This window comes from Ranitomeya imitator, chromosome 3, assembly GCF_032444005.1.
Source record: "Ranitomeya imitator isolate aRanImi1 chromosome 3, aRanImi1.pri, whole genome shotgun sequence".
NCBI lineage: Eukaryota > Metazoa > Chordata > Amphibia > Anura > Dendrobatidae > Ranitomeya > Ranitomeya imitator.
Genome location: NC_091284.1, coordinates 775,698,868 through 775,719,268, shown reverse-complemented (window position 1 = coordinate 775,719,268; position 20,401 = coordinate 775,698,868). Strand labels below are relative to the sequence as shown.

The 20,401-nt window shown below is 39.3% G+C and overlaps 1 protein-coding gene across 2 annotated transcripts in view; it reads left to right on the top strand.

Moving 5' to 3' along the window:
- Positions 1–20,401, top strand: part of PSPC1 (paraspeckle component 1) — a 159,246-nt gene that overhangs the window by 112,146 nt on the left and 26,699 nt on the right. For both annotated transcript variants that reach the window (XM_069759094.1, XM_069759092.1), the window contains one exon: positions 17,712–17,819. In XM_069759094.1, the coding sequence (XP_069615195.1) occupies positions 17,712–17,741 (30 nt within the window). In that variant the 3' untranslated portion in view covers positions 17,742–17,819. The remainder of the gene's footprint in view (positions 1–17,711; positions 17,820–20,401) is intronic.

Sequence of the window (20,401 nt, the reverse complement as noted above, 5' to 3'; positions counted from 1 at the left end):
GTAAACTGCACAAAATAATGCAAATATTAACCAGATCTTTAAAAAAAACTTATACGTCAGCACCAATTGTCCGATGAGACCCAGCAGCCTCTTGTGTTTTTCATGAAGCGATAATGTGCCATTCATGTTGGCGTCAGTACTTGACTGCAGCTTTTACATGTGTTTAACCCCTTAGTGACGGAGCCAAATTTTAATAATCTGACCAGTGTCACTTTATTTGGTAATAACTCTGGAACGCTTAGACAAATTCCAGTGATTTCGAATTTGTTTTTTCGTGACACATTATACTTTGATAATGGTAAATTTAGGACGATATGCTCTGTGTTTATAAAGAAAAAACAAATTTGACAGAAATGTAAGAAAAATTAGCAATTTTTCAAACTTTTAATGATTATCCCTTTAATTCAGATAGTCATACCATAGCAAAACATTAATAAATAACATTTTACAAATGGTGCTGATGTAAAGCAGGCATGTGGGAAATGTTGTATTTTGTTAGCATTTTAGGAGGTTTAAAAATGTAGCAGTAATTTTTCATTTTTTCCCCCCTTATTAAAATTTGCCGTCACGTAGTTTATTAACCCTTCAGGTGATTTTCAGGAATTAATGCAAAGTGACATGACAGAATTAAAAAGTTGATTTTTACCACCTAAATGTTGCTGACTTTTTAACAGGTCAGTGTAGCCGACAGACTCTAAGGCCACTATTTGCTCATTAATTGCCATGGCAAACATCAGGACCACACAATCATGATCTCAGGGTGCCGATAGGGATAAAGAAGGAGAAGCTACACTCTTTTAAACATTTATATCATATAGTCTTTATTGATAGCAGCATCTAAGGGTACCGTCACACAGTGGCATTTTGATCGCTACGATGGCACGATCCGTGACGCTCCAGCATCGTAACAATATCGCTCCAGCGTCATAGACTGCTGTCACACTTTGCAATGTACGACGCTGGAGCGATAATTTCATGACATATGTGCGATGCAGAAGCCGTTGGTTACTATGCGCACATCATATACAATATCGTGCACACCTTTGTTGCACCATGTGATCATGCCGCCACAGCGGGACACTAGACGATGAAAGAAAGTTTCAAACGATCTGCTACGACGTACGATTCTCAGCGGGGTCCCTGATCGCAGGAGCGTGTCAGACACAGCGAGATCGCTGGAACGTCAAGGATATATCGCTGGAACGTCACAAATCGTGCCGTCGTAGCGATCAAAATGCCACTGTGTGACGGTACCCTAAGGGCTTACACAGATATGGACGATGACAACACTGATCGTGGCTGATGCAGCAAGTTGTCAACTATAGTGTACAGCCGACAGCTGCTGTATTGTCTCCTCTATGGGGAGGATATTCTCTTATATCTCAGGTCAGTTAAAAGATGTATTGGCTGTCATTGTTTTCAGGGTATAAGCATTCAATGTTTGAAATTTGCTAATTTTTCCAAATTTCCGATGGTTTTCATCATTGAAACTGTAGAGCTGCGGAATATCTTGGCGCTATATAAATAAAAAGATTATCATTATTGAGCGCAAAACATATCGACCTAAATGTACCAGGTGCAACGTTTCTCGAAAAAAACATTCTGAAAATCCCTGGGCTATGGTTTACACAGTGGCTTATGTTGGTCATTGACTCACATTGCTGAAAAAAATAGTATACCTTTTATTTTCTCACTTTTGTATACAAAAATTCTATCAGCTGGGTGTATGGGAACTTATCCATATATTCGGCAGGTGTGCCAAAACCTTTACCAAATCGGACACTGAACATGACCGAAAATGAAGTGGGTACAGACCAATGTAAATGCTTAAAAGTTGGTTCATACTAATTTATGGCCTTATCATTTTTTCATTAAAAATATTTGTGTATATCGTCTTTTGTATGTTAATATTTTAAGTTCATTGTAAAGAGAATGAGTGGGATATTCCATTTTTTTTTTCGTTACAGAATTAATTGCGTTTACCTTCCCAAAATTTCTGTGAAAATGTTATAAATACCTTCAATTCTTAAAACCATTATTAGAATAGTAATGCGCTACTACCGTGATAAATTCTTTTAGCTGTCATTATAGTAAACCTTCTCCACTACTTCTGTAAACTTCAGTACAACTTTTTAGTAACTATTGTAAATAACATTTACCAAGTGTTCTGTCCAGATCATGAATGCATGTCCTCTGCATGCACTGCAAAACCACGCCGCTGGTTTCCTCCTTCGCAGCATTTGTCATTCAGGTAAGACTATTAACATTTGCTCTTATACAAATTAACTATTCTAAATATACTTCATAGTGAGTCTTGCAGAATTTATATCGATTTTAATATTTAATATTTGCAGTTTAAAAACACTTTGGAGGGAGGAGGGTGTTCATTGTGCTTACTGGATCCTGTAAAATAGTCATGCCTCATGTAAAAAAAGAAAAAGGTGTGCAAAATGTGTACATAGATCGCCCTGCAGTAGGATTTGGAATTTGCTGCGTGACAATTCATGTAGCAGATTTTTCCATTCATCCTAGCGCTATTATTCATTGATATTCCACTGCTGATTGGGTAAATTAAATCTCTCTTCCACGGTTCCCTTACTCTGTCTTCTGCCTGACACCGTACAATCCTGTCTAGGGCATGTCATCCAGTGTGACCACTGCAGCCAGTCACAAGATGCCTGGTGTTTATTATTGGCTGCTATTTATATGATTTTAACATGAATTAAAATGATCCATGTTTGTCAGGTATAGAATGACATGTAATAAAACTTTTACTGTAAATCCAAGGCCAAGGGGAGGTTAATTGGCAAAAGTCCAAAGAGCGGAGATAGGTTCTGTACACGGAAATATAGCAGGAGAGAAAAGATGGGGCGAACAGATAATTGTAAGATAAATTTGTGGAATTAACGAAAGCTTCATTCAGACGACTTTTTTTGACGAATGAGAGAAACATACTGATTTTCATCAGTGTAGCCAGAGTTTTGGCAGTTTTTTTCACTGATGAGAAAATTAGTTTCTCCACCTTCTATAAGTCAGTGAAAAATGGACGGCATATGGGTGTCAGATTTTTTTTTTTATCACTGACCTATAGACTTGCATTGCCAATTGAGCCAATACTCGAATCAATAACAGAAATTTCATCGACGTTTTGCACACTCTTGTTTTATTGAAAAGTTGCAGACGTGAATTAGAGAGGATTAATTTTCTAATAGTCCCTAAACCAGTGCACCATATTGCCTTAGATTCACTTGTACTGTAATAATTAAGAAAGCTACCTGCAGAAAATCTGCATGCCGAGAAGCGGTAAAAAGTCTTGTAATTTTGTGAGTTACCATTGTACATAATTTGCAGTGGCTGCACATCTGTGTATATAGTAAACCTATTTGCAACATTTTACTATGCCTCATTCTAGATCTTATTTACATAGGAAAAATCGTATGCGTATTTTAGATATTTAAAAAAAAAAAAAGCAATGGCTCAAGTGATAATTGTTATTTAGTTGGGTACCGGACATCAGGCTCTGCATTTCAAGATATTGTTGCGTACAGGATTCTTCCTCTTCTAGATCAATGTAATGATTTCTCCATCTGGTATTGAAGACCTTGTTTCTACGTGTATATTGTATAGGACACCATTATAGTGTAGCCTATGAAGACTGTCTAGCTATTATGTTACACAATTTAGATAGATCTTCAAAAAGATTTTGGGGTGACAAACCTGCTGCTCTTCTCAACGTGTAATGCAGGAACTTTACACTGCAGGGACTCTCTATAGTCAAAGCTCTGACAGCTTGGTATGTGCAAATATTTTGTGAGTAAGCCATGTCCTATACTTCATGGCCAAAAAGTATACAGATGCTTCTTCTAAGCAGTTGGTTTAACCTTTTCGATAACACTTCAGTACATTGTCCATTGAAATAAAATAATTCTTACTAATGGCTAGCTGTAATTTTTAATTGAGTGTCCAGAAGTAACAAATAACTTTATCCACCCAAGTTTTCAGAACGTGACTGCCTCGTGTTGAAGTGCAGAATATATTGAAGTGGTCTATTGTGTAAAAAAGAACAACAACAAAAACCTCAAGTACATAGTAAAAGCAACGTCTGCATGCGAACTGTTGTATCGGAGCTTTATAATTTGGATTTTTGTGTAAGCTCACAAATCTGTGTAAAGGGACACATTCTGGTTCAGATTCTGCAAGACCTGAATTTTTTTAAGTTGGTTTTCATGTGGGGTCAACTTGGATTCATTAAGAGGCACGTGCCTTTGTGCTCCTTTGCAAAAATTTTACTCCACAGATCTTAAATGAACTGTGGTGTCATGCCTGAGTCCTTCCCCACCTTAAACTAGAGGTGGGGCACAAAAATTTTATGACTCTAAGGCCAGGATCACACATGCGAGAAACACGTCCGTGTCTCGCATGTGAAATCCAAGCTCTGGTGCCGTCACTCCAGAGCGGAGCGTGCGGCTGCATAGCAACACGGACGTGTTTCTCGCATGTGTGATCTCGGCCTAAGGGGTGTGTTTCCACGGTCAGGAAACGCTGTGTGTTTGATGCTGCGTAGAGCCGCGGAGTCAAACCCGCAGCGTCCAGATGTTACAGCATAGTGGAGGGGATGTCAAGAAATCCCATCTCCACTATGCGTTAACAGATTCGGGCGCAGACCCGTGTAAACGGATATGTCCGTCTTTTCAGAACGTAGCATGTCTGTTTACAATGCGGCGACACTCCGTTTACGTACCGTAAATTACCCATGGATAATCATTGGATGCGGTAAAATCGCATCTAATGATTAGTCGCATGCATAGTAAGTGCGTAATCGCAGCTTACTACGCATGTCTCCTAATTTACATGCGGGCTTACCTGTCCCACCGCCGGAAGTCCGCGTCCACTGCAGTTCTCGTGATAACTTATCTTAACGTGAGAACTGCCGTGCACGTGACCTGGGGTTATCTCCGGTTACTAGTCTGTTTCTCACGATCAGCTGATTGTGAGAACGCTGCTGTGTAGGTGATCTGCTGTGTAGGTGATCGCTGGAGAGTTATCTCCAGGGATCATCTGCAGGCTCTGCTATGTCTCTGGATGTCAGGCACCCAGATGTAGCAGAGCTGAACTCGTTGTGGGACACTCGTTATTAAGGACTACGTTGGACTCAGGGATTATACTGTTGGTTTATTATGTTTTATTTTTTTCCATTTTCCAGGAGACGAGGGCATTGCATGGATTGAGCGTTCAATAAAGATATCAAAACTGTGTGGTGTTTTGTTTCATTAAAATACTTTATTCTGCAGGGGGGGGGGGTGTTTTATTAACCCTTTCACTACTATAGGATTAGTACTGGTAGGTATCTTATTTACGCCTTTCCATTACTAAGCCGGCTTAATGTCACCGTACAAAGGTGACATTTAACCCCTTATTACCCCATATCCCACCGCTACTCAGGTATGGGAAGAGAGAGGCTAAGCATCGGATCTTACAGATGCGCCATTTCTGGGGTGGCTGGGAGCTGGTATTTTTAGCCGGCGGGTGGTCAATATCCATGGTCCCTTCCTAGGCTATGAATATCAGCCCCCAGCTGTCTGCATAGTCTTTCTGGCTATAAATTATAGGGGGACCCCACATCATTTTTTTGATGGGGGGTCCCACTATTTGAATAGCCAGTAAAGGCTAAATATACAGCGGCAGGCTGATATTCATAGCCTGGGAAGATCCATGGGTATTAATCCCTTCCCAGGCTACAACCATCGGTCCCCCAGGCGCTGGGTTTCCCTCTCTGGCGCAGAAAATTGCGCGGGAGCCCACGCCTTTTTTTTAAAATTAAACATATTGCGCTTAAGGCCGGGGTCACTTGCAAGAAACTCACACAAGTCTCTCGCCTCAGTACCCGGCACTGCCACCGCCACTCGGGAGCGGAGTGTGCGGCTACATAGAAATACATGCAACAGCACGCTCCGCTCCAGAGCGACGGCGGCAGTGCCGGGTATTAAGATGCGAGGCTCGTTCGAGTTTCTCATGTGTGAACCTGGCCTAACAATTTATTACCATTTTATAATTTTTATTACTGAACATCGGGCTTGGTATTATCTATCTATCTATAGATATATCTATCTATCGTATCTATCTTTCTATTATCTATCGTATCTATGTATTGTATCTGTCATATCTACTGTATCTATAGATATAGCTATCTAGCTATCTGTCGATAGATCTATTGATAGATATATTGGTAGATAGATGATAGAGAGATCCGATAGATCTATCATCTATCTGTTATCTATCTATCTATCTGTGTGTGTAAACATTATTCTTCAATGGAGCATGTAAATGAAGAGGTTGGACAAGAAATGACATCACAGTTTTTTTTTGTGTATATCTTTATTTAGCTTGCAAAAATACACACAAATCCGCAAGAAAAAAAGCATAAAACACATGTAAGGGTAAGTACACACAGGGCGTTTTTTTTTATACTAATTTTCAGCTGCTTTTACAGTACCAGCAAAGCCTATGAGATTTCAGAAATCTCATGCACGCACATTGGTTTTTTGTGAGGTCTGTATTTTGTGCTTTGCAGTGCTTTTTTGACATGGGGCACGTCACTTTCAGCGTTTTTCCAGCGTTCTTTCACCCATTGACTTGAATGGGTGGTGAAAAAACGCTGCAAATACGCTTGGTTGACTTTTCTTGCAGTGTATTTGCTGCAGAAAAGTCAACGAGAGCCGGATGTGACATCATCACACCCGGCTCTGCTACATCTAGATGACAGGCTGCACGATGCGTCCATGCAGCCTGTCATCTAGCAGCGGACCCTAAATTCTCTTGAATGAGGGGGGGAGCGACATTAGTGTTTGCCAGGCTGTCATATGCATGACAGCGCCGCAAACACCGCTTCTGATTGGCGGGGAAATCCTCCCCGCAGGACAGAGAGCCGCAGCTCCCCGCTGTCAGTAGACAGCAGGGAGCGATCAGCTGTGATCGGAGGTGTAAACTTCACCTCCGATCACGTGTTAGCTGATAAGACTACTGCTCCCATCATCATACACCTACAGCCGCCAATTTCTGTGAGAGCAGGAGCAGCGGATGGGAGCTTTCATCTGCCGCTCCTGTGCTATAAATAAAACCGGCGTGGGTTCCCCCCTAATTTTGATAACCAGCCAGACAAAACTCACAGCTGGGGCTGCAACCCCCAGCTGTCAGCTTCAGCAAGGCTAGTTATCAAGAATAGAGGGGTCCTCACGCTTTTTTTTTTAAATAAATTTTAAAAATAACGGCGTGGGGTCTCCCCCTTTTTTGACAACCAGCCTTTCTAAAGCTCACAGCTGGGGCTGGTATTCTCAGGCTGGTAAGGGGCCATGGATATTGCCCCCCAGTCTAAAAATAGCAGTCCACAGCTGCCCAGAAAAGGCGCATGTATTAGATGCGCCAATTCTGGCACTTTGCCCGGCTCTTACCATTTGCCCTGTAACGGTGACAAGCAGGGTAATAAGGTTTTAATGTCACCTTGCTATTGTAAGGTGACATTACGCCGGCTTAGTAATGGAGAGGCGTCAATAAGATCCTATATTAAAGGGTTAAATAAACACAGTAAGAATACAGTCTTTTAATGAAAGAAAACACACACTCTTTGGCAATTCTTTTATTATACTGCCATTCCATAGCGAAGCCATCTCCTGTAATAAAAATAAAAAAGCAAAAGCATACTTCCTGATCCATCGCAGTCCAATATAACAAGTGTCCCACGCAGAATCTGGGGGAGATGAAGCTTACAACCGGGAGCGCTGCTAATGTGACCGTTACCCGCTGTAAGCAACTAGGGAATGAAGGAGACGGAGCGGGCGCAGGCTCAGTAATGAGCGGTGACGTCACCGAGCCTGCGCTCCCTCACTGCCTGACCTGAGGTAACCTCTGCACCGTGGGAAATGGCAGGGAAGAGGTTACCGCAAGTAATGTATCCTATTCTATCTACCTATTCATTCTAATCTACTGTATTCTATCAATCTATCTACAGGAAGTTTTTTTTTTCCTGTGTGCACTCAACTTTATTGGCATGCACAAAGAAAAAAAAAAGCCGCAAAAAACGCACCTAAAACTGTGTTTTTGCCGCAGCTTCTTTCCTGCCAAGATGATCAGGTTTTGCTGCAGAAAAAAAACAGCAAAAACGCCCTGTGTGAACTTACCCTAAAAACGCATCAAAAACGAAGATGACCTGCCAGTGACCTCAGGTGCAGATTTTACCTCCGTCAAATCCTGATGCAATCCTGATCATGGAAACATACCCTCAAAGGCGATTTAACAACGAATTCTGGTTGAATCACTTAGATGAATCGGGGCCTTTCAAAGTGTCCTAATGTACGGTCCTTGTAAAAGTCATAAGGAAGGAATAATCGTCTGTCTTTTTTATGTTTGGGATTGGGTTTTTTCTGGAAAGATTACAGGAAGATTTTCCTTCTATTGACCTAGGACTTTTTATTTCTGATAATTCTTTTTAAGAAAGGCCCCTTCCTGTTCAGTGATCAAGTTCTGTGCACAAAGCAAAGTCTTAAAAAAAAACACAAAAAAAACTTGACTGTCCCTGAAAACAACCTCCTCAAACGTTTTTTGAAAGCTAAATCTTCTCATCCATCATCATGGGCACTTGAGCTCACTGCTATTGATGTAACTTCCAAACATATTCCAGAATGTATAGATTAAATGAGACTGTCCAAGAAATAGATATTAGGGATACACTACCATATCTGTCCGGTCTTCAATTACGATGTTACCTTTAGTGTGTTACATATTCAGTTTTTATTGACGTACATTTTACTTTCCAGGGTTCGCATTAACCAGACTGATAATGCATATATCTGTGAACTCGCCATACATTCTTTCTGCATCATTGCTTCTCTTATGGAAACAAAATAAGTATTTTATTAACATGTTTCCCACAGGTAAGTACTGGTAATATACTTTTCTATTGCAGAACATGGGTAAAGGCCCAATTTAGTGAATATAAAAAATATACAGGTGCTTCTCACAAAATTAGAATATCATCAAAAAGTTAATGTATTTCAGTTCTTGAATACAAAAAGTGAAAATCATGTTATATAGACTGAGCCATGTCATCTGCTGATTTAGGTCCACTGTATTTTATTAAGACCAAAGTCAGCGCAGCGGTCTACAAGGAAATGTGAGAGCACTTCATGCTTCCCTCTGCTGACAAGCTTTTTGGAGATGGAAATGTCATTTTGGCCCCTGTCCACACTGTCAAAAGTACCAATACCTGGTTTAAAAACAACTATCACTGTGCTTGATTGGCCAGCAAACTTGCCTGTTCTTAACCCCATAAAGAATCTATCGTGTAACCGGTCATGTAATATTTCGGCCACATTCCAGCTAGAGTTGTCCAGCATCACTCAGTTCAGTTGCATTTAGTGAGGCCACACACGTCTAGTCAGCATGTTGACCGCATGTATGCAAATCACATGCTTGGAGTCACACCTGCCAGCTCCCGGCAGCGGAGAATCCTGACAGCGCGCAGGGCACATGCTGTGAGGATTCGCAAGTCTGCAGTCACTATGTGACCTGCAGGCTTGATCTCGAAGCATAGACAACCCTTTTAATTTGACTTCATTTTAATGCTGTAATGTCAACAATTTAAAGAAAAACATGAATCGTAGTTTTCGTATGCGTCCACAGTGCCCTTAAACTTTAATTTGGAAGATGCAAGCCAAGTTTTTTTTTTCCACACACTTTTCTCCAATATACCTATGCCTCAACTGTCTTGAAAAGCATAGTCTACTACTACTCCTTTCAGCTGTAATAAAATAAACATACTGTATACCCTTGCATGACTTATTTATTTTTAACAGACTTGTTATAGACCTTGCAGTATAATTTAGACGTTCAAGCTTTGATCTATATCTCCTTAAAGCTAGAACGTTCTGGACCTAGAAATCTGAAATGTTTAATTTAATCTTTATTATGTAACCACTATAAGTTAGTATTGTGTATATAGTGTTAACATGTTTGAATAAAGAACACGTGCAACATAAATAGAGAACACAAAGTTTGTCGGTGTGTAAACCCTATGCCCATAGAAGATGGCTGCTCTCGCTATTACAGGTCTCTGAGTTTTGGATATTTCTGTATAAAGCTTTTATGTACGGTCTATGAAACACTTACCTAAAGTAATGAATTGTTAAATGCACTTTTCCTGTTTCTCACCTGTAAATTTTCTGGAGATTCAAGTTTGGGACCTATGTTTTCACAGTGCATTTTTTTTGTTGTCTTTTTATTAACACAACAAGAAGACCAAAAATGCAGAACATGCTCTCAGTCCATTCTTCTTTTAGTCTTGTAGGGAAAAAATAGCAAAAACTGACATATGATAATTGAACTAAGTTTTGTGCATTCACAATGGATTACAAAGCTCATTATCCCCCATAACTGCTATTTACGTTCACAATTTGCCATCTTCTGACAAGAACAGATTTGTTGATGCAAATCTAGTAATATTGAAGACGTTGTATAAGCTTTTTTTTTTTTTTACCATACTTTTAATTTTGTGTCAGGCCCCATGTTGTCAATTCTGCAAGCACTTTTTATCAGTTTACCAGTATAGTTTGTTTATTTTTTTTTTTTTTTTTTGGAGGGGAGAGTGGGGACTTGTGTTTTTTGTTCTTCATGCAACAAGTAATTTTTCATTTGTAGTTGGTGTACAATTCTACTTTTTTTTTTTAAAGATGTTTCAACTCTTTACAATTTGCACATTTTTTTTTTTTAATTGTAGTTGACAAATTACAGCTTAATATAACTCGAGCTTTATTAATCTCTCACCATGATGCAGTTTGTGTGATGTTTTGTCATGTTAGATACTGTGCTCTCCTGGGCCTCTCAAATAATGTTCAAAAATAGATTTTCCCATTTTCCCAGTAGTGATCTGCTGATTAAAACAGTAATGTTATCAAAACTTCTGAAAGCAGCCCCGTAAGTGACACATCGTTGAATCCAGGTGTGTCTCTACATTATACTGCTCTCAAATTAGGTGAAAAACCTCATCAGAGAAATTTGATCATTAATGATGACAAATCAAATCTATTCAATATTGAAAAAAGCAAAAATTGAGGTAACAGCCCACATTGTTTCTGTAGTAAGTTGCTTGTGAGCCAGCAGAGTAGTATGTATGTCCTAATGAGACCAAGTGCCACCTCTGTATACTTTTTTTCACATTTTTGTTTGAAATACAATCATATAAAATAATATAATGTTTTCAGTGTAGACATTTTTTTTAATCAACACAGTTTATCATTAAATAATTCTGTTAAAAGCCATCCTCCTGTTTTGGACTGAGCTGTCGTAACGGACTGTAACACTTGTTTTCTGCTTAGCATGGAATAAAGACAAAGCCATGTTCAGCACCATGGAATCAATGGTACTATATACATAATGATATATTGACCTCATATTTTACTGTACTTTACAACTTCTGAAAACCAAAAACTTTATTAGCTAAACCATAAACCATATTTTCACTGCTATAGCTTTCCTAGTTGTAGATTGTCTTTGTATTTTACACTTCACTAAGGCTAGGGTCACATTGCGTTAGGGCAGTCCGTTTAGCGCATAGCGCTACGGACTGTGCTAACGCAATGTCCCAAAAGGGATCACGTTTGCTGATCCCGCTAGCGCAGATCCCCGATCTGCGCTAGCGAGGAACGGACCGCGAACGCTGCAGGCAGCGTTCTAGGTTTGTCACTCAAATGACGGCACATCGCTAGTGCACGCCCAATGTGGGCGTGCGCTAATGATGCATTCGCCATTACAAGCAATGGCGGTGTTAACGGACTACGTTACACCGCGTTATGCTGCAGTGTAACGTAGTCCGTTAAACGTACTGCCATAACGCAATGGAAACCTAGCCTAATAATCTGTTCAGCTCCTACGGTACAGCAAAAAATATTGTCAAAAGCTGTTAGTTGTAAGACCACATAAAGACAAGGGGGTGCTCCCTCCATCTGGAGAATGAACGGTTCAATCTCCAGAGGAGATCACTATTAATATGTGAAATAGTCTACCTCAGGAGCTGGATACAGTGGGGACCATTGATGGTTTCAAAAAAGGCTTAGATACTTCATGATATATTCATTTCCTAAAGAAAATAAAAAAGGAATTATGTAAGTGTGTCAAATTGTTTTCTGAATGTTTAGTCAAAGGTATAAACTATGTAACAATTGTATTAAAGTGATCTGTGGAAATGTTAAGGTAGCAATCACTATTGTTTTTATTTTCTAAATTAGTCTTCGGGGACCACGACTGATTAAATCGCCGTTGTACAAGACCTTTGCATAAATAGTTTTTTTGGATATTTAATTGTACAAATATTGGATAACTTGGAATTCTGAAATACACTTACTACAATAAGTTTTTCTATAACAACATGTCTGTGGCGTGACTAATATAGAAAAATACATTTAAGAAAACTCATTCTGATTCTGAATTATTCTAATTAATTATTTGTTTTAGCTTATCCCATGTGAAACACTTAATGTTGAAGTTCATAGGAATTTGCTGTACTTCAGCTATAATGCCATGAAACATGGCAGCCTTGAGTACCAGAAACCAACTTAGGAGGGATATTGGAAGGTAATGCCCTTTTCTTATGTAATGTTTTAACTCTATTTGTGTGTGTTGTTTTATTACGCACTTAATTCTCTCAATTGAGCTAATATGCTGTGTTTGGTATAACACCCCCCAAATACCGACACCTGTACGAAAGTGCCTGATACTTATTTTTCAGTCTTTGAGTTTGGATCCTCCTGATTAAATTTTGCATCACTTGTGTACGTCTAGTCTTGGCATCCGAAATCTATCACATACATCTGTATCAAACATAACTAATATTTATATCTCATAGTTTGCTTGTTTAGTGCCATGTATTGGGGGTGGTTATCTATAAAGAAAAAATAAATACATCTGTCCTTCCTTTGTCTAGTTCCAATTTCCATCCATTATGATTTAAGATCTATAATGACAAAGTTCAAAACCTAGTACACATTGCTTTGTGTAAATGTTCTGAGCAGCTTTGCACTACCAATTGTAAGCAAAACCAAAAAAATTCATTGATCACCATAGTAGAAAACAAGTAATGTGGCTTAAATTGACCAGTGTAAAAAGGCAGGAGGTTGGACCCAACTCATGCAGTGAATCAGGTCATCTACATAATGTTTGTACGTTTTTTTATATCTATATAGTTGAAACACAACAAAGAGGGTATTCTCAAGATGTTTATGAACTAAAACTACGCAACGGTGGGGAAACGTTAAGGTGTGATCATCAGTTGTGTGAGCCGCCAGCCTTTACTGAACAGGAAGTCCCAACCTGTTGACACTCATTGGTACACATGAAAACTATGATTTCAAGTTGTTTTTTTTTTAATATGGATGGTGAAATAAAAATTAGATAAAGCCTCAATGTTTTGAAATTGATTTCCCCTAATGCTTTGTATTAGTATAAGTTTGGTTGAAGAGCTGTAATATGAGGGACTAAGACAATATACCATAGATATGTATGTTCTTGTATGTAAATAGATGACCCTATTAGGATGATCTGTGGCACGCATATCACTGTCACAATGTGTGTGCACTCGTACCCAACTTCGTTGTGCAATTAAAAAAGCAAACATTAGCACTTCCCTAGCAAAATAAAATGACATTTTGTAAAAGGAGTCTGTATGCTCCAAATTCATCGAAGTAAACCGAGGTCTTTGTAAGGGTCCTTGCTCTAAGTAGTCGTACCTTTTAGTTTAGAAATCTACTCGATAGTTTTAGAAAAAAAAAACCTATATGTTCATATGCAAATGCGGTGCTTGTAGCACTGTGGGTGGGTCTCGCATTCACTCCTAGTTTTGCTGGCCAGCTCAGAGCTGTCAGTCAGCGCAGCAGATCGGGAGATGGAGGCAGGAAAAGCTGTCGAAGGAAAGGTGCTCCAGACTGCTCGGCCGTGCTTACAGAGCTCTGAGCACTGCAGTTGCTTCGCTTGCTCTGTCCTTTACCAAAGTATACAGGAATTAAATGCCGTGGAGACAATAACATTATTTTGTTTTATTTCTTGCACAATTTGAATTTCTATATGACCTGTGTTTTATATCCCCATACACATTGCAATACTGCATCTAACAATGAATTCCTGCTCTAAAACATCAACAAATTCAATAACATTGTCATTTGACTTGAGGTTTAATCTCTTTGGGTGGTCAAGATCATGATCAAGTTAGTAAGATCATGTGATCTTAATAATCTTGCGATAACAATTACTACTTCTGTATTAAGTTATAATATAAAATATGACAACAATCTTTACTTTGGGATCTCGCTGTACATCAGGTCCCGTGTGACATTTTTATTTTATCATTTCGAGTAAATACTTTTTTCTTTCCGTATTTGTAGTTGATGTCTGGTGTGATGAAGTCCAGGCTTTCCTTAAATCCAAGTTTGCCAATTGACTATAGTCTGAATTAAGTCTATTCCAAAAAATTGCTTGACTGGTCCCTCGAGATTGAACTGATCACAGGGTACCCCTATTCAGGGACCCCCAGCAATTAATTGTGATCTGTGGGGGAAACCCCAGCAGCAAGTAATTAATTTCCTTGTAGCACCACTGCAGGTGAAAAGAAGCATTGCATAGAATAGAGAGTCTGTGTGGTGCGTGGACATGCTTGGCCCTTAACCAACATGTCCTCCTTTAAGCTACCCACCATATGGATAATTTTTGAAGGTCTTTAATAAGTGTGTTAAAAATGGGCTATGTAAACTACTTTAATCCATTAAATGAGCGGTCTCAGAATGGACATTGGTGGCATAAAATTAGGAGAGTGTGTCAGTGTCCGAATGATGTAGGCCGTGCTGCATTCACAGAAAGACAAAAGACGGGTAAAAAAAAAAAAAGTAGCTTGCCATAAGTCACCAATGTCAGTCCTGAGATAATTACTTAAGAGAATAGGCTCCTTTCTATTTTTTTTCCAAGATTTCTAGCAGGGCTGTGGAGTCTGTGAAACCAAACCTTCGACTCCCAACTCCTCAATTTTACTGACCACCTACTCCACAGCACTACTGAACATGTACAGAAAGTGCAGCACAGCTTCATCTCAACCACAAGCCTAGATCCTTAGATCAGGAACGGAACAGACATTTCATAACTTTCCCAAATTCTTATGAAAACATGTACAGCACATTCTGCTCTGAACTACTGTACCCAATGTATTATATTATAGGAGTCGGCCCTTTTTATTCCAACTCCACCAAAATGGACACCGCCTCATTTCCAGCTCCACAGCCCTGATTTCTAGTTTTAAGCCTCATTCACACATCAGTATTTTCCACGTACATGGAAAACAGACCTTTTTGAGTTTTTTTTTATCAGTTTGGTCCAAGTGTCATCAGATTTTCTCGTACATGGTGAAAATTAAGAAAAACAAATTCATCCACCTTCTTCAGCCTGTGAAAATCGGACAACAGACCCATAGACTTTCATTGTCAATTTTGATCGAACGCTCAGATCAAAATCGGACATGTCTCTCCACAGTCCACAAAAAATCATGGACATATTAATGGCTCTATAGACTATCATATGTAATAGTGCTGTCTGTGAAACCATGGATATCACTTGAATGAGGCCTTAGTTGTAAGGATTACCTACCAAGTAGGGGATTATGAAGGCTTCCCGTAAAGCATGTCGACACACAACAATAAGTGTTTCCATTTTTCATACAGTTAATTTCTGCTTAACCATGTATAACATGTAGATAGATCTGTTTCACAGCAGCTTTTTGTTTTATATCCAATGCTTTATTAACACGACAAATGCTTGAACATGAGCAATTCACAAGTTATATTCTTACATCACGTCTGATACATTGCTTTATACATTTCATCATTTTAAATTTCATTATGTCCAAAGATGAAGAATTTTTTGAATCATTTTTTGGATATTTATAAAGCTGACCATAGACTTTTGATAACTGTTCCATTACATTTTTGGCAAATCCATTTAAAAGTAGTCTTGATTTAACCAAACTTTGTGTCCAATTAAAGATACAGCGTGTCATTAAAAAGTAATTGAAGAATGAAGGGAAATAAAAGGGCGATTCGTACGAGAGAGTGGGTCATCATCATCTGCTCATAATATTAAACTTTGCACAAATTGTAGAGTTCCTCGCACTCTGCTGTGGTGATAACTTTAGAAGTGGTATTCTAAACTACCTAAAAGCCAATGGACCCAAGTAATTCTTCTTGAGGATATGGTTTTCTGTTGAATATTAGCTATTACTTTTTGTTCAGTATGTTATTTGCTTTGCATAATGGTAACGAGTATTTAATATCTTTAATAGATGGTGTTGGAGGCTTAAAGGGGTTGTCCACTACAAGGATCTAAAATGAAAATAAACTATTCCCCTCCCATGCAGGCGCCATTCCAGCGGTGTCAGCCCTCGCGGTCCCAGGGTTCTCGTGTGGTTGTGACATGTAACCCCTGTGCCCAATCTGTGTCACTGTCAACACTTTCGGACAAATTGAACATAAGAGGAAGTCTGGGCTGCAGCTGCTCTCACTTCGTGTTCAAGTCAACAGGAGGTGGAGACAGTGACCCCGCACTTATTGGCCACCGGGGTCACATGTCACACAAGCCACAGGAACGGTGCAAGCATGGGTGGGGAGTACAAGTTTTTTTTATTTTATCGGGGCCAAGCGTGAGGAGTGAGATGTTATCCAAGCAGTGGACATCTTCTTTAATATAAAAGAGGATGCAGGCTTGGTGTTCAGGTATCCTACAAGAGACTTGGACTACAAAATCCAGAATATAGTAAAAAAAACAACAAAATTTTATTATAGATCACATAAAAAGTAGCAATAAGCATGATAAATACATAAAAGATAAAGGCAATGGCGCACAGTGTCAACAAATTAACCATCCGCAAGAAAAATGTCAGGCACGGGAATCAAGATGCAGAAATAACAATTGGAGCAAAGAGCAATTGGTATTTAAATGTGTAACATATAGGCTTATTAGTGCACTGTCCGATAGCATTAGTCCAATATGAATGGAAAAGTGAATTGGTGCCATAATGAGAAGCTTCCGTTTGGATTTCTTTCCATTCTGTTGGAACAAGCTTAGGCCTATAAAGTATGTACCATTAGTGAAGGTTGATCGTCCTTACATAAAAGCATCTTTTATTGACTCTGATCATCCTCTGACTTCTCACCGCGAAAGTGAAAGCAAAATTCTTTGTAGTTGTAATGATGTAAATCTTCATCTTTATGGTTGAACCGATTGTGAAGACCTAACAGCTGTCCACAGCCATTCATCTGCTAATCCTCTTGTGTGTGCGTCTTGTCTACTACATCATTGCCATAAGCTTATCCTCGTCAATATAAAATCTCCTGTGCTTCCCACTATACTTATCTTGGACAAAGCACAAATAGAAATTAATAGTGAAGTTTTCCTACAATACACATGTATAGGTGCATAGACAGAAGCATAGGAAGACTGAAAAATAACAAGACCCTGTGTAAAAATGATTAATTTGTGGTTTGGTTATATGATTCTAAATGCTTAAAATTTAAATGCTAAAAAAAAATCAATGTATCCATTGTAAAGGCTGCAATTGTTCCCTGTATCATTCCTGTTGACACTGTAGTGCTGTACTGTATTTACGTTGTTTTTTTTCTACTTGTTTTTAGGACCTGTTCCTAGTCGATGCTGGAGGATAAAACTTGAAGATTGGAAGCTTTGAGAAAAATGACCCGAAGTGTTAAAAATGAAGTTATCAAGACAGCTGATCATTTCAGGTATTCATAAAAAATTCTAATAGGCAAATCTTCTAGATAAACTATAAAGTGTTACTCACTCTGACAGGGAGAAGGACTTGGGGATCCTAGTTAATGATAAACTTACCTGGAGCAGCCAGTGCCAGGCAGCAGCTGCCAAGGCAAACAGGATCATGGGGTGCATTAAAAGAGGTCTGGATACACATGATGAGAGCATTATACTGCCTCTGTACAAATCCCTAGTTAGACCGCACATGGAGTACTGTGTCCAGTTTTGGGCACCGGTGCTCAGGAAGGATATAATGGAACTAGAGAGAGTACAAAGGAGGGCAACAAAATTAATAAAGGGGATGGGAGAACTACAATACCCAGATAGATTAGCGAAATTAGGATTATTTAGTCTAGAAAAAAGACGACTGAGGGGCGATCTAATAACCATGTATAAGTATATAAGGGGACAATACAAATATCTCGCTGAGGATCTGTTTATACCAAGGAAGGTGACGGGCACAAGGGGGCATTCTTTGCGTCTGGAGGAGAGAAGGTTTTTCCACCAACATAGAAGAGGATTCTTTACTGTTAGGGCAGTGAGAATCTGGAATTGCTTGCCTGAGGAGGTGGTGATGGCGAACTCAGTCGAGGGGTTCAAGAGAGGCCTGGATGTCTTCCTGGAGCAGAACAATATTGTATCATACAATTATTAGGTTCTGTAGAAGGACGTAGATCTGGGGATTTATTATGATGGAATATAGGCTGAACTGGATGGACAAATGTCTTTTTTCGGCCTTACTAACTATGTTACTATGTTACTATATGGATAAATCTTTAGTTCCCCTCTCTTCAACTCTTAAAGAAACCACTGTCCACTTACTTTAGGCTAAGTTTACACCTTGCGGAAAATCTACAACAAATCTGCAAGTAGTAACATGCTGATTTCATTGTGGATTTGGCTGCAGATTTCATCCTGCTCCAATTACTGAGAATTGAATAGAGTGAAAAGCCACATAATGAGGAGCATGTAGCAGATTTGAAATCCACACCACACCTTCACTTTCATGTTTTTTTGTTTTTTTTTTACTGCAGTGTGTCACTGGGATTTTTAAAAACCTATTTACTTGTACAGCAAATTTCAGCAGAATCCGCAACATATGAACTTTGCCTTATTGTTTTTTTTTAGTCTGTTGTATTTTTCCTGGAATCATTTGACTGTAAATATAACTTATTTATTAATTTTTGTGCAGTTTACTCTGCAACATAAATAACATGTTGCCCTCTTTTTCTTGGTCAAAACTTTTCATTAAGAAAAAAAATATATAGTTTTTAACCCCTTCCCGACATTTGCAGTACATGTAGGTCATGATTGGGAAAGACTTCCCGACCAATGCAGTACATGTACGTCACTTTGCAAGTGCAAAGGGGTCTGTGCGCCGGCGATAGCCGCCGTGTGTCAGCTGATTCTGACAGCTGACACCTGGCTTAGTGCCAAGAGCATTGCCCGCACTGCTCCCGGCACTTTAACCTCTTCATGACATCCGCCGTACTAGTACTGCGCAAGTCGTGTCTCCCCCTTTGATGTGGGCTCCGGCAGTGAGCCCACATCAAAGTCACGACATGTCAGCTGTTTTGTACAGCTGACATGTGCGCGCAATAGTGGCAGGTGAAATCGCGATTCACCCGCTGCTGTTAACCTGTTAAATGCCACTGTCAAATGCTGACAGCGGCATTTAACTACCGCTTGCGGCCGCCGGACATAAACGCATCGCCGACCCCTGTCACATGATCGGGGGTCGGCGATGCATCGGGATGGTAACCATAGAGGTCGCAGAGGCAGCAGAGCTGATCAAGTGGTGCCAGCTTCTAGCCTCCCATGGAGGTTATTGAAGCATGGCAAAAGTAAAAAAAAAATGTTTTAAAAATATGAAAAAAATAAAAATATATATAAAAGTTGAAATCACCCCCCTACTACTAAAGCAGGATGGCACCATTGAAGCTCTAAAAAACTATAGGGAGAAAAATACTTTATCTAAAAAACTAATTAAAGCTGCCAAAAAGGAAACAGAGAAGCACATTGCTAAGGAGAGTAAAACTAATCCCAAACTGTTCTTCAACTATATCAATAGTAAAAGAATAAAAACTGAAAATGTAGGCCCCTTAAAAAATAGTGAGGAAAGAATGGTTGTAGATGACGAGGAAAAAACTAACATATTAAACACCTTCTTCTCCACGGTATTCACGGTGGAAAATGAAATGCTAGGTGAAATCCCAAGAAACAATGAAAACCCTATATTAAGGGTCACCAATCTAACCCAAGAAGAGGTGCGAAACCGGCTAAATAAGATTAAAATAGATAAATCTCCGGGTCCGGATGGCATACACCCACGAGTACTAAGAGAACTAAGTAATGTAATAGATAAACCATTATTTCTTATTTTTAGGGACTCTATAGCGACAGGGTCTGTTCCGCAGGATTGGCGCATAGCAAATGTGGTGCCAATATTCAAAAAGGGCTCTAAAAGTGAACCTGGAAATTATAGGCTAGTAAGTCTAACCTCTATTGTTGGTAAAATATTTGAAGGGTTTCTGAAGGATGTTATTCTGGATTA